The following is a 13164-nucleotide window of genomic DNA, read 5'->3' as shown; positions in this document are numbered from 1 at the left end:
CATCATTTTTGCTAAAGGTGGTTTTGGCTTTCTATCTCAATTAGGACATTGTGTTTGTCTTTTTTCCCCAGGCTTTGGTCGCTGGGTGACAAGGCCCTACAATCTTCGAATGTGATTTTGGGCTGCCAGGATACATCTGAAATGAAAATGTATGTAAACCCTCACCTTGTAAATCAACCCATTTATTTTTAAATAGAAAAGGCAAAACATTTGTGTTTTTAGGTATAAGAAAAAAATTATAAATACCTTTTTTGTTTCCCCTTTTTTAGAAGTGATCACATTTCCTCTGTTCCTAGCTACATAATAAGAGCTAGGGAAGGAGAAACATAAGGACACTGATCTTGCCAGTGAATGGCTGTGCAGGGGAGGTGTGTCAGCACAAATCATTTGGTGCAAAGCAGGCACAGTTCCCAGCATAGCTAGTGAACTGACCACGGTATATTTTCCTGCTTAGTGTAGTCAGTTTTTAATAGGAAAGCAGGGGGACTGGCAGGAGCACCAGGGATTTCACACAAAGGAAGCAATACAATGAGAACAGAATACTTTTTCACACAAGTACAGGGTACAGCAGGCACATATCGGGAATATGAAATGTTGGGTTTACATATTTCTTAACTGCCGAAATCAGACAGTCAGGCTCTTTATTTGTCCTTCCAGAAGGGCCAAATAGGGGTCATACAGCTTCCAAGTCTGTTATTTAATGTTAGATTTGTCAGCTAATCTCTCAAACCTGTGGTTTGAAAGGGAAGGCTTCACATTTTCAGGTGATGGCTCATTCTACCAGGAGTGTAGGTGCCTCCTGTGCTGTCCGTCATTCATCTTCAATGGCTCAGACCCTCTGCAACCTGGTCTTGGGTTCAGTTACAAAAATTGGCCAGGTGGATGTTGGAGCTGCTGAGGAAGCTGCCTTTGGTTGCAATGTGTTGCTGGATGCTGTATAGGTTCTTTTGGCCTGTCGGTGCTTGCCATGTCCCCTTTCCTTTAATGGGCTTTGTTTTAGGTCATCCCTGTGAGTAAGGAATAAAAGAGCTGCACTGTGTCCCATGATGGACAATAAAGACAACTGTATTTTTTCACTTGCCTGTAATTTTGTTGGTGCAAGTCTACCAGACTAAACCGACTTATTTAAATACAGTGGAGGCTATATGTAGCTACATGATCTTGTCTCTGTATCCTATAACTGTTAGGCTTTAGTGGCACAAACTGTTAATAGTAAATAAATATTGCACAACGGGCCTGGTGTCGTTGTATCCTTAAAGGGTAACTCCACTCCATGGGAAAAAAAAAAATCAAATAAAAATACAAAATCAAATAATAATAAAAAAATAATATAGCATATACTGTACAATTGCGACACAAGTCATATTGTAATTGAATGTTGTTAAAAATCTTTCCTTTTCAATCTGGAGCCACTGTAATTTTCTATAAATGTAATATGGCTACCTGGAGGTGTTCTGTACACAGAATGTTTCCTATAATTTCCTGCTTGCGTGATTGGCTCACTGATTTTCCCAGAAGCCTAGTCAGATTTTTGGCATGCCCTGCAGCAAGAATATCATTTTTGGTAAGATACTCCCAATAGGAAATCACGTCTAAAGGGATGCAGACCCAACAGTTTTCCTCATTAGAGGTCTACAGCTGCAACAGTTGGGTGATCATTATGAAACCACTCTCATTAGACTCACTCTGTTCCCTTGGCAGAAAAAATATACTTTATATAGAGCATTTTTGTACATAGTTTAGGAGAGTTTTGCAATTTTTTCTGCCAGAAAGCTCCAATTAAAAATGCAAACCAGAAGGGTTTTTTTCCTGCATCTAAATGTTAGTGATTGTAAAGTCTTATTTTTAAAATAAATAATAAGCATGTTATACTTACCACCTTTTGTGCAGTTGGTTTTGCACAGAGCAGCCCGGTTCCTCCTTTTCTCGGGTCCCTCTTTGCTGCTCCTGGCCCTTCCCTCCTTTAGAGTGCTCCCACAGTCAGCAGCTTCCTATGGGGGCACCGGAGCCAAGTCACAGCTCCGTGTGTCCATTGAGACACGGGGGCCCCAACCCAGCCCAGCTCCCTCTCGCCCCTGATTGGCTGACTGACTTTGACAGCCGTGGGAGCCAGTGCTGCCGCAGCTGTGGCTCAGCCAATCTTAAGGAGTGTCCTCGATGGCTCAGGCATTCTTGGACATCTTGGACGCTGGAGAGAGAAGGGGCTCAGGTAAGTAATTAGGGGGTTGCTGGAGTGGCTGCTACACACAAAAGGTTTTTATCTTAATGCAATTCTGCTGAGACTGTAGATGCTTAAACTGGAGAGGCAGAACAGTCAAGAAAATCATAGTTCCAGTCAAAAAAAAAAAAAATCATCTATAACTCTGGAATATATTGTGAAACATGATGTGGGTATACAACAACTTAGGGCAGTGTAGCAATTGCCGTACATGCCTGCAAGCTATTCACAGTAGCCTGCTAGAGAACAATAATCCAGTGTTTTTTTGATGGATCTGTGTTATACAAGTCAATTTGTGCATCATACATGTATACAGTAGAAACTGCATGCATTACGTGTCATTGTGATTTCTGCTTATAATACCTTCTCAAACAAGTCTGACAGGAAGCAACTTCTAAGCACAGAGCTAAGCAACTGATAGATGTATTTCTCAGAGACTGGTAAGTAACTTTCATTAACACGGCAAGAACCAGAATTCATTCCAGAGCAGGAACCAAGCCGTTTTGGATAAACCAGCTTGAAAGGTTCAACAGAAATCCAAGGCTGATAAAGAAGGATCGCTGGTTTATGCTGTGTATGCAGTACTTTGGGAAATGCATTAAAACCAGATCTCATGGAACTTTTGTACCATGCGATCCTGTGCAGCCAGATGTAACTTAACATTGACACCCATTGAAGATCGCAACAGCAGTGCGTTTTGAACATGGTGCAGGAAACGCACACGGAACACCGGTTTCCTGTACCGCTTTCTTGTGTGAGCCTAGTCTTATGTTTTGTTGATTGCATGTCTTCTCTTAAACTTTTCATGACATACTGCAACTACAGGGTGCTCTCAAACGATTCATTGCTACCTATGAGAATTAGTAAACTCTGTATCCTAAATATACTAACTACCTAAAGCAGTACAACACTGAAGAGTCACATAAAGAGTTAAAGGGATTTGATAAGCTTAATCTAGACAGTTTAGTATTACAGACAAAGAAGTAAGACGCGCGCATTGCTCTGCATCTGAGACTCTCCTCAAGATCCACCAAATATCTACAATCAAGGTCATTCACTCTGAGCCAACAACTTATTAAAGCCGGTGCTGGTGCGGAAACTTCTGAAACTCAGGCAGCCTTTATCCAAAAGAAAGCGGGGATGAAAGCAGAGATGGAAGTTTTGGAGAAACAATCGGGTGGATTTACTAAAGGCAAATAAACTGTGCACTTTGCAAGATCAGTTGCTCCAGAGCTTAGTACATGAAGGAAGTTGATGGAAGCTGACTTCCATCATCCAATTATGTGGAATTTTTTGTTCACAGATTATTCTGAGCACCTTTTTTATTGTACCTTTTTTGAGCTTTCTACTCATGTTCTATGATACTGTGGCTCACAACCCAGGGTTGGAGACTTTTGTTATATAGCCTATTGCATATGATTTGATACAGTCAGAAGGGGGAGATGTTTAGATCTATTAAAATCACTTGCCGCTTGTTTCCCGTTACTGTAGAGTATATACTGCCCTAGTTGAACTGCTAGTTTCCATATTTCTTGAATCTTTGAATTCTTGTTGTGTAATTCATTTACCAAGTAGCAGTAATGGCTGTTCTTCTAATTTTAGTGGATTAATGATATTGAAACGGATCACAAGTATTCAGCCTGGCCTTTTAGTGTTCAAGAATTGTTAAGACCAGCATTCCCTGGATCCATACGTCCAATCAGGCGAAACTTTTTTAACCTGGTGAGTATTTCATGCTCATCTTAAAGTCTGCTTGTCTATCTGTTCTTGGATTTGTAACATATCCATCAATGCCTTTTACATCTTTCCTTTGTTCTCTTTTTCTAACTGTATCATGAAATATAGACTTTGTAATCATTTTGCTCACTACTACATCCAAATGAATAGCCACAACTAGTATGTTCCAACTGTAATTAAAGTTTCTGTTCATTTTCCAGTCAGTTTCAGTAGGCTAATTATCAATTAGGATAGTCTTTTAGGATGCCATAGTATTATTGTAAGACCCCTTTCAGACTGGAGCGTTTTGCAGGTGCTATAGCGTTAAAAATAGCGCCTGCAAACCGCCCTAAAACAGCTGCTCCATTCACTCTTGTGTGTAAGCTCGAGGGCTTTCACATTGGAGCGGTGCGCTGGCAGGGCATCAGAAAAAGTCCTGCCAGCAGCTTCTTTGGAGCTGTGAAGGAGCGGTGAACTCACCGCTCCTCCACCGCTGCTCCCCATTGAAATCAATGGGGCAGCGCTGCGAAACGCTGGCGGATTTAACCCCTTTTCGGCCGCTAGCGGGAGTTAAAACCACCCCGCTAGCGGCCGAATAGCGCCGCTAAAACGACAGTAAAGCGGCAATAAAAATATTCATCTAGGGGCTTTTGAGAACTCCTGGTTTGAAGGAGCAATTTAACAGAAGCACAATAATACAGAACAGGAAAATAGACAAAATTACGTTGGCAGCTGATGCTAAAGGACTCTTCTCAGGATGCCAGGACAAGGTATTCATTAGAGCTGTTGAAGGTACAGATGGCTTTTTGTTGCAGAACAACTTCCAATATACAACCTACAAGATTGCCTAGCTGGACAACTGCAGACAAACAGAAGCAGAACCACTACCTCTCCTGCTGACACCGCCCACTTGCTTTTAAGCTGCTGCTAGCCTCCTAGGGCCTCTTGAATGTGGCTGTATGCACTCAGGCTCTTAAATGAGGACTGCTGCTTAAGACAAAGTTGTTCAGTCGTTTTGTCACGTCGGACTCTTTGTGACTTAATGGACCATAGCGTGCCAGGCTTTTCTGTCCTCCACTGCCTCCTGGAGCTTACTTAATTTCGTGTTCATTGTTTCGATGATGCTATCCATCCATCTTGTTTTCTGTCGTCCTCTTCTCCTTTTTCCTTCCATGTTTCTCAGCATCAGGGTCTTTTTCAATGAGTCCTCTCTTCGCATTAGGTGGCCAAAGTATTCGAGTTAATGCATCTTAGTACACCCATGCTTCCCGAGTAACACAGACATAGCCACTATGGGCGTGTCTCTGCAAGGGCAGTGTGTATGATTTCCCGCCCCTTGTACCTCCTAAGCTGTGCTCTCAAATTAGACAAAGAAAGACACATGTTTGGCCTAAGAAATCATGAACACTGTCCCTGACCAAACGCACCCAACACTCCCGTTTTTACCATTGGCGTGAATCCTTAATCTGCATTGTTCAGAGAACAACGCATAACCGGATTATTCTACCATTCCTATATATGCGAGGCTATCTGCAGGGACATGTTATATTCCCTCTATGTGCTGATCAGACACACAGAGACATGAGCGTACATCCCTCCATAAAAGGCAGGTAGGTATAATGTCCTCGCAGAGCGTACACATCCCCCCAGACGAACGTCTGTGCATTGCACAGGGGCCCTTCGCTGGCGAACATATCCTCACTCTGCAAACACTTCTCTACATCTTACAGGAAGCTTTTCACTACCAATGGGTCATAACCGATGTCATTCTAAAGAGCGGGCCGCAGCAGAACTAACATTGGGAGCCACTGTGACAATACATATTGAGTACATCTTAATAAAATTTCAACAACACTCTCCATAGGCTATCGCCTCTTCAGTATATCATGAATGCTGCTGCCAGACTCCATCTACCTTACCAACTGTTCAGTGTCTGCCTACCCCTCCCTGCCAGGCCCTACACTTGCTCCCAATCGCCCATGGATTTAAATTCAAAATACCAACCACAACATACAAAGCCATTCACAACTCTGCCCCAAGCTAAATCGTCAATCTTGTGTCCAAATATCACCCAAACCATCCTCTTCGCTCCTCTCGAGACCTCCTGCTCTTAAGCTTCCTTGTCTCCTTCTCCCATGCTCATCTCCAGGATTTTTCCAGAGCCTCTCCCATCCTCTGGAGCTCTCTACCTCAATCTGTCCGGCTATCTCCTACTCTTGCTGCCTTCAGGCGATCCCTGAAAACTCATCTCTTCAGAGAAGCCTATCACGCCTCCAACTAATCTTTTACCACTTACATCAGCTCATTCCCCACAGTTACAACATTTTGTGCCATCTGCCCCCTCCTATTAGATTGTAAGCTCATCTGAATAGGGCCCTCTTAACCCTCTTGTATTTTATTGTTTTCAAACTGTATTGTCTCCCTGTTATATTGTAAAGCGTTGCGTAAACTGTTGGCGCTATATAAATCCTGTATAATAATATAAATAGTGGTTGAGGTGGTTAGAGATCCCCTGAAGTATGAGGGTTGGTAAGGAACTTGTTTTCAAAGGCAGTTAAGACAATGGGAGTGGCTGGCAGTCTGCAATCAGTCTGGTGAAAGGAGCAGCCATTTCTTCCCAACAAAAGATATGTGAACACCCATTTGTGGCCCCCTATTGGAACACTATCCTTATGCCGCCGCGGGCGATCGTGGGAGCTAAGTTGCCGTCCTGACCTAGGATGCATCGTGGCTGTCCAAGGAGATGTACCCTTTTAACCACTTGAGCCCCGGACCATTATGCTGCCTAAGGACCAGAGGTCTTTTTCCAATTTGGCACTGCGTCGCTTTAACTGCTAATTGCGCGGTTATGCAATGCTGTACCCAAACGAAATTTGCGTCCTTTTCTTCCCACAAATAGAGCTTTCTTTTGATGGTATTTGATCACTTCTGCAGTTTTTATTTTTTGCGCTATAAACGGAAAAAGACCGAAAATTTTGAAAAAAAATGATATTTTCTACTTTTTGTTATAAAAAAAATCCAATAAACTCAATTTTAGTCATACATTTAGGCCAAAATGTATTCGGCCACATGTCTTTGGTAAAAAAAATGTCAATAAGCGTATATTTATTGGTTTGCGCAAAAGTTATAGCGTCTACAAACTAGGGTACATTTTCTGGAATTTACACAGCTTTTAGTTTATGACTGCCTATGTCATTTCTTGAGGTGCTAAAATGGCAGGGCAGTACAAAACCCCCCCAAATGACCCCATTTTGGAAAGTAGACACCCCAAGGAAATTGCTGATAGGCATGTTGAACCCATTGAATATTTATTTTTTTTGTCCCAAGTGATTGAATAATGACAAAAAAAAAAAAAAAAAAAAATATTTACAAAAAGTTGTCACTAAATGATATATTGCTCACACAGGCCATGGGCCTATGTGGAATTGCACCCCAAAATATATTCAGCTACTTCTCCTGAGTACGGGGATACCACATGTGTGGGACTTTTTGGGAGCCTAGCCGCGTATGGGACCCCGAAAACCAATCACCGCCTTCAGGATTTCTAAGGGTGTAACTTTTTGATTTCACTCTTCACTGCCTATCACAGTTTCGGAGGCCATGGAATGCCCAGGTGGCACAACCCCCCCCCAAATGACCCCATTTTGGAAAGTAGACACCCCAAGCTATTTGCTGAGAGGCATATTGAGTCCATGGAATATTTTATATTTTGACACAAGTTGCGGGAAAGTGACACTTTTTTTTTTTTTTTTTTTTTTTTGCACAAAGTTGTCACTAAATGATATATTGCTCACACAGGCCATGGGCCTATGTGGAATTGCACCCCAAAATACATTTAGCTGCTTCTCCTGAGTATGGGGATACCACATGTGTGGGACTTTTTGGGAGCCTAGCCGCGTACGGGGCCCCGAAAACCAATCACCGCCTTCAGCGTTTTTAAGGGCGTGAATTTTTGATTTTACTCTTCACTGCCTAACACCGTTTCGGAGGCCATGGAATGCCCAGGTGGCACAAACCCCCCCCAAATGACCCCATTTTGGAAAGTAGACACCCCAAGCTATTTGCTGAGAGGCATGGTGAGTATTTTGCAGCTCTCATTTGTTTTTGAAAATGAAGAAAGACAAGAAAAAACTTTTTTTTTTTTTCTTTTTTCAAATTTCAAAACTTTGTGACAAAAAGTGAGGTCTGCAAAATACTCACTATACCTCTCAGCAAATAGCTTGGGGTGTCTACTTTCCAAAATGGGGTCATTTGGGGGGGTTTTGTGCCACCTGGGCATTCCATGGCCTCCGAAACTGTGATAGGCAGTGAAGAGTGAAATCAAAAATTCACGCCCCTTAGAAAGCCTGAAGGCGGTGCTTGGTTTTCGGGGTCCCGTACACGGCTAGGCTCCCAAAAAGTCTCACACATATGGTATCCCCGTACTCAGGAGAAGCAGCAGAATGTATTTTGGGGTGTAATTTCACATATTCCCATGGCATGTTTGAGCAATATATCATTTAGTGACAACTTTGTGCAAAAAAAAAAAAAAAAAAAAAAAAATTTGTCTCTTTCCCGCAACTTGTGTCGCAATATAAAATATTCCATGGACTCGACATGCCTCTCAGCAAATAGCTTGGGGTGTCTACTTTCCAAAATGGGGTCATTTGGGGGGGTTTTGAACTGTCCTGGCATTTTATGCACAACATTTAGAAGCTTATGTCACACATCACCCACTCTTCTAACCACTTGAAGACAAAGCCCTTTCTGACACTTATTTTTTACATGAAAAAGTTTTTTTTTTTTTGCAAGAAAATTACTTTGAACCCCCAAACATTATATATTTTTTTAAAGCAAATGCCCTACAGATTAAAATGGTGGGTGTTTCATTTTTTTTTTTCACACAGTATTTGCGCAGCGATTTTTCAAACGCATTTTTTGGGGAAAAAACACACTTTTTTAAATTTTAATGCACTAAAACACACTATATTGCCCAAATGTTTGATGAAATAAAAAAGATGATCTTAGACCGAGTACATGGATACCAAACATGACATGCTTTACAATTGCGCACAAACGTGCAGTGGCAACAAAATAAATACATTTTTAAAAGCCTTTAAAAGCCTTTACAGGTTACCACTTTAGATCTACAGAGGAGGTCTACTGCAAAAATTACTGCCCTCGATCTGACCTTCGCGGCGATACCTCACATGCATGGTGCAATTGCTGTTTACGTTTGACGACAGACCGCCGCTTGCGTTCGCCTTAGCGCAAGAGCAGGGGGCGACAGGGGTGCTTTTTTTTTTTTTTTTTTTTTTCTTTATTATTTTTTTGCTTTTTTATCTTATTTTTAAACTGTTCCTTTCATTTTTTTTTTTTTTAAATCATTTTTATTGTTATCTCGGGGAATGTAAATATCCCCTATGATAGCAATAGGTAGTGACAGGTACTCTTTTTTGAAAAAATTGGGGTCTATTAGACCCTAGATCTCTCCTCTGCCCTCAAAGCATCTGACCACACCAAGATCGGTGTGATAAAATGCTTCCCCAATTTCCCAATGGCGCTATTTACATCCGGCGAAATCTAAGTCATAAAATGCTCGTAGCTTCCGGTTTCTTAGGCCATAGAGATGTTTGGAGCCACTCTTGTCTCTGATCAGCTCTATGGTCAGCTGGCTGAATCACCGGCTGCATTCTCAGGTTCCCTGTTGAGACAGGAGAGCCAGAGAAAAACACGGAAGACGGTGGGGGGGGGGGGGCATTCCCTCCCACGGGTTGTAAAGGCAGTCTAGAGGCTAATTAGCCGCTAGGATTGCTTTTACATGAAAGCCGACCGCTGGCTGAAAAGAATGATACCAAGATGATACCTAAACCTGCAGGCATCATTCTGGTATAACCACTCAAAGTTGTGAATGGCGTACCTGAAGACAAAAAAATGGTTAACAATAAAGCACAGTAAACAATAAAGTATAAATAATTACATACCTGAAAAACAAACATGATAAAACATAATAACAATAACAATAACAATAACAATAAAACACTGCAGAATAGAATACAGTAAAAAAAGAGCAGAACAATAGAGAGAGAGAATAGAGAGAGAGAACAATAAAACGACAACTATTTTTTTTTATTTTATATATATATTTTTTTTTTTTACACTTTTTTTGTAACTAACTTTTATAACTGTAACCGGTTCCAGGTTCGGGTCTCTCAAAATGCGATGGCATCTTGGGAGACCCTGTGAAAGTGTGCCTAGTCTGTGCAATGCTGTACCCTACGCTAATACTCAACTAGTGTATGGTAGCGTTCAAAACATTCACCAATGCAAAGACCAGGATTGTCAGGACAGAAGGGACAATAATAGCGGGTGTCACGCCTATATCCGCGTTTGCTGCAGACACAACATCTTTTTGGGGGGGGTTCGTTGGGTAGGGGTACTCGGGAGCACATAAAAATGCCTCTCATGCAGCCGACTGCATTTCGTTGGGGGATGTGAATGGGGGAAGTACGGGCGCTGCAGAAGTGGTGGGTTCCCAATTAGGATTGGCGAATGCAGCAGGAAGGGCACTATGGGCACGACGGGCCTGTGTTTGTCTTTTTGGTGGCAGCGGGACACTACTTGTGCTTGTCACCTCACCAGCTTGAACTGCACTTATGGGACTCGCCACGTCACCAAGTGTTACTGCAGTGCTGGTTTGACTACGACCGGGGTGTACTAGGCCGCTGGTGCTTGCCAGTTCAATAAAAAGCTTCCAAAAAAACTGTTAGCGATCGCAGGGATCAGGCCTGACTCTGCAAACGCTGCAGTTATGCGTTTAGTGTTTTGTAAGTGACAGTGATCGATCGATACTGCACTTGGGTGGGCTGGACTGGGCCGGGCGGAGGGGCAAAACGCAGGTGCTAGCAGGTATCTGGGTTGATCCCGCTAACACTGCGTTTTTGGGAACCCTAAACTGCTGGGGACGCTAGTATAGATCTGATCTGATCGGATCAGATATTGATCCGTTCAGATACTATACCACTAAAGGAGGCGTATGCTGCGTGCGTGGGTGTTAGTGGTACTGGCGCTAACCTGACGCTGCCTGGGGCCGGTGCTTGCTAGTTCACCAAAATGCTACCAAAAAAACTGTTAGCGATTGCAGGGATCAGGCCTGACTCTGCGAACGCTGCAGTTATGCGTTTAGTGCCTTGTAAGTGTCAGTGATCGATCGATACTGCACTTGGGTGGGCTGGGCTGGGCCGGGCGGAGGGGCACAACGCAGGTGCTAGCAGGTATCTGGGCTGATCCCGCTAACACTGCGTTTTTGGGAACCCTAAACTGCTGGGGACGCTAGTATAGATCTGATCGGATCAGATATTGATCCGATCAGATACTATACCACTAAGGGAGGTGTACGGTGCGTGCGTGGGTGTTAGCGGTACTGGCGCTAACCTGACGCTGCCTGGTGCTTGCTTGCCAGTTCACCAAAATGCTACCAAAAAAACTGTTAGCGATCGCAGGGATCAGGCCTGACTCTGTGAACGCTGCAGTTATGCGTTTAGTGTTTTGTAAGTGACAGTGATCGATCGATACTGCACTTGGGTGGGCTGGGCGGAGGGGCAAAACGCAGGTGCTAGCGGGTATCTGGGCTGATCCCGCTAACACTGTGTTTTTGGGAACCCTAAACTGCTGGGGACGCTAGTATAGATCTGATCAGATCAGATATTGATCCGATCAGATACTATACCACTAAGGGAGGCGCATGCTGCGTGCGTGGGTGTTAGCGGTACTGGCGCTAATCTGACGCTGCCTGGGGCGACGCATATCACCGCCGGGCGATCAGGGGGCTAAACCTTTATTAGGTAATAAACGGCGGGTGCCCTGACACTATAAAAAATAAACGAACTAACCTGCGTCACCCGTAACGGTTATACGGTGATCAGTGGTGAAAGGGTTAACTAGGGGGCAATCAAGGGGTTAAAACATTTATTAGGTAGTATATGGGGGTCCCTGTCACTATAAAACGCTGACGGCGAACCTAAATATTTACCTCACTAACTAGCGTCACCAGCGACACTAATACAGCGATCAGAAAAATGATCGCTTAGCAACACTGGTGACAGGGGGTGATCAAGGGGTTAAAACTTTATTAGGGGGGGTTAGGGGGGTACCCTAGACCTAAAGGGGGGTGATACTCACTGTCCCAACACTGTAACTGTCACAAACTGACACTATGCAGTAATCAGAAAAAAAAAAAAAAAAAAAAAAAAAAAACCTGCTGGTGTCAGTTTGTGACGGGGGGGGGGGGTGATTGGGGGGGGATCGGGGGGCGATCGGGGGGGGGATCGGGGTGTTTTGTATGCCTGGCATGTTCTACTGTGTGTGTGTGTGTTGTGCACTCACATTGATGTCTTCTCCCCTCGGCGCTGGAACGGAAAATACCGAGCCGAGGGGAGATGACATCATTTCCTTTGCTGCTGTTTAGCATACAGCAGCAAAGGAGTGTTCCCATTGGCCGGCGGCGATCGCGAGGGGGGGGCCACGAACGGATGGCCTCCCCCTCATCTCGGATCGCCGGGGAACAGAACGGGACCGCTTCGGGCACCGGGGGGGGGTCCGATCGGACCCCCCACCCGCGAGAGGCAAATCACGTACATGTACGTGATTTTGCCTGCCCGTGCCGCCTTGCCGACGTAAATCGACGTTAGGCGGTCCTTAAGTGGTTAACCAGCTGGTCTCAAAGCCTTTGTGACTTGGGTGGCATAAGCCTTCCCAAGTCAACAACATCTGGTAAGCCTCCTAAGACCCTTGGTGGCGGCCTCTTCACCATTCTAGCCTTTCCTGAAAAGCTGTCAAACATCTGTCCAGACTTCTGTGTTTTTTTTTCTCTCTATATCTTTGGACTTTAATATATATTGGTTTTTACCAACATATGCCTGGACTGCTGCTTATATTCATTTCTAGTGGGGTGTGTTAGTATTCTTATTCAGTTTGGTGATTTCCCCTCTAAATTATCATTGTTTCACCAGTTTGCACATATATATTGTACTGTATACTTTGTACAGGATATAATCATACCATATCTATAGAAATCTTTGTATTGTGAATTTCCTCACCGAAATTCTTGTTTTATTTTTACTTGTAACCTTTATTTCAGGTTTTTGACACTGATTTTTATATCTTCGGTTTATTTAGGTTTTATAGTGCTACACTTTTACATTTACATTTATTGCTTGGGTCTGTAGCTGTGTTGGCTGCTGTTTTACCTA

The 13164-nt window shown here is 43.5% G+C and overlaps 1 protein-coding gene across 2 annotated transcripts in view; it reads left to right on the top strand.

The window, feature by feature from the left end:
* The window catches only part of UGGT2 (UDP-glucose glycoprotein glucosyltransferase 2), a 670166-nt gene that overhangs the window by 163498 nt on the left and 493504 nt on the right, over positions 1-13164 (top strand). For both annotated transcript variants that reach the window (XM_073614383.1, XM_073614382.1), the window contains exon 13: positions 3821-3940. In XM_073614383.1, the coding sequence (XP_073470484.1) occupies positions 3821-3940 (120 nt within the window). The remainder of the gene's footprint in view (positions 1-3820; positions 3941-13164) is intronic.

This window comes from Aquarana catesbeiana, linkage group LG02 (assembly GCF_042186555.1).
Source record: "Aquarana catesbeiana isolate 2022-GZ linkage group LG02, ASM4218655v1, whole genome shotgun sequence".
In the NCBI taxonomy this organism is placed as follows: domain Eukaryota; kingdom Metazoa; phylum Chordata; class Amphibia; order Anura; family Ranidae; genus Aquarana; species Aquarana catesbeiana.
The sequence above is the reverse complement of the archived record's forward strand: the minus strand, read 5'-3'. Positions and strand labels throughout refer to the sequence as shown.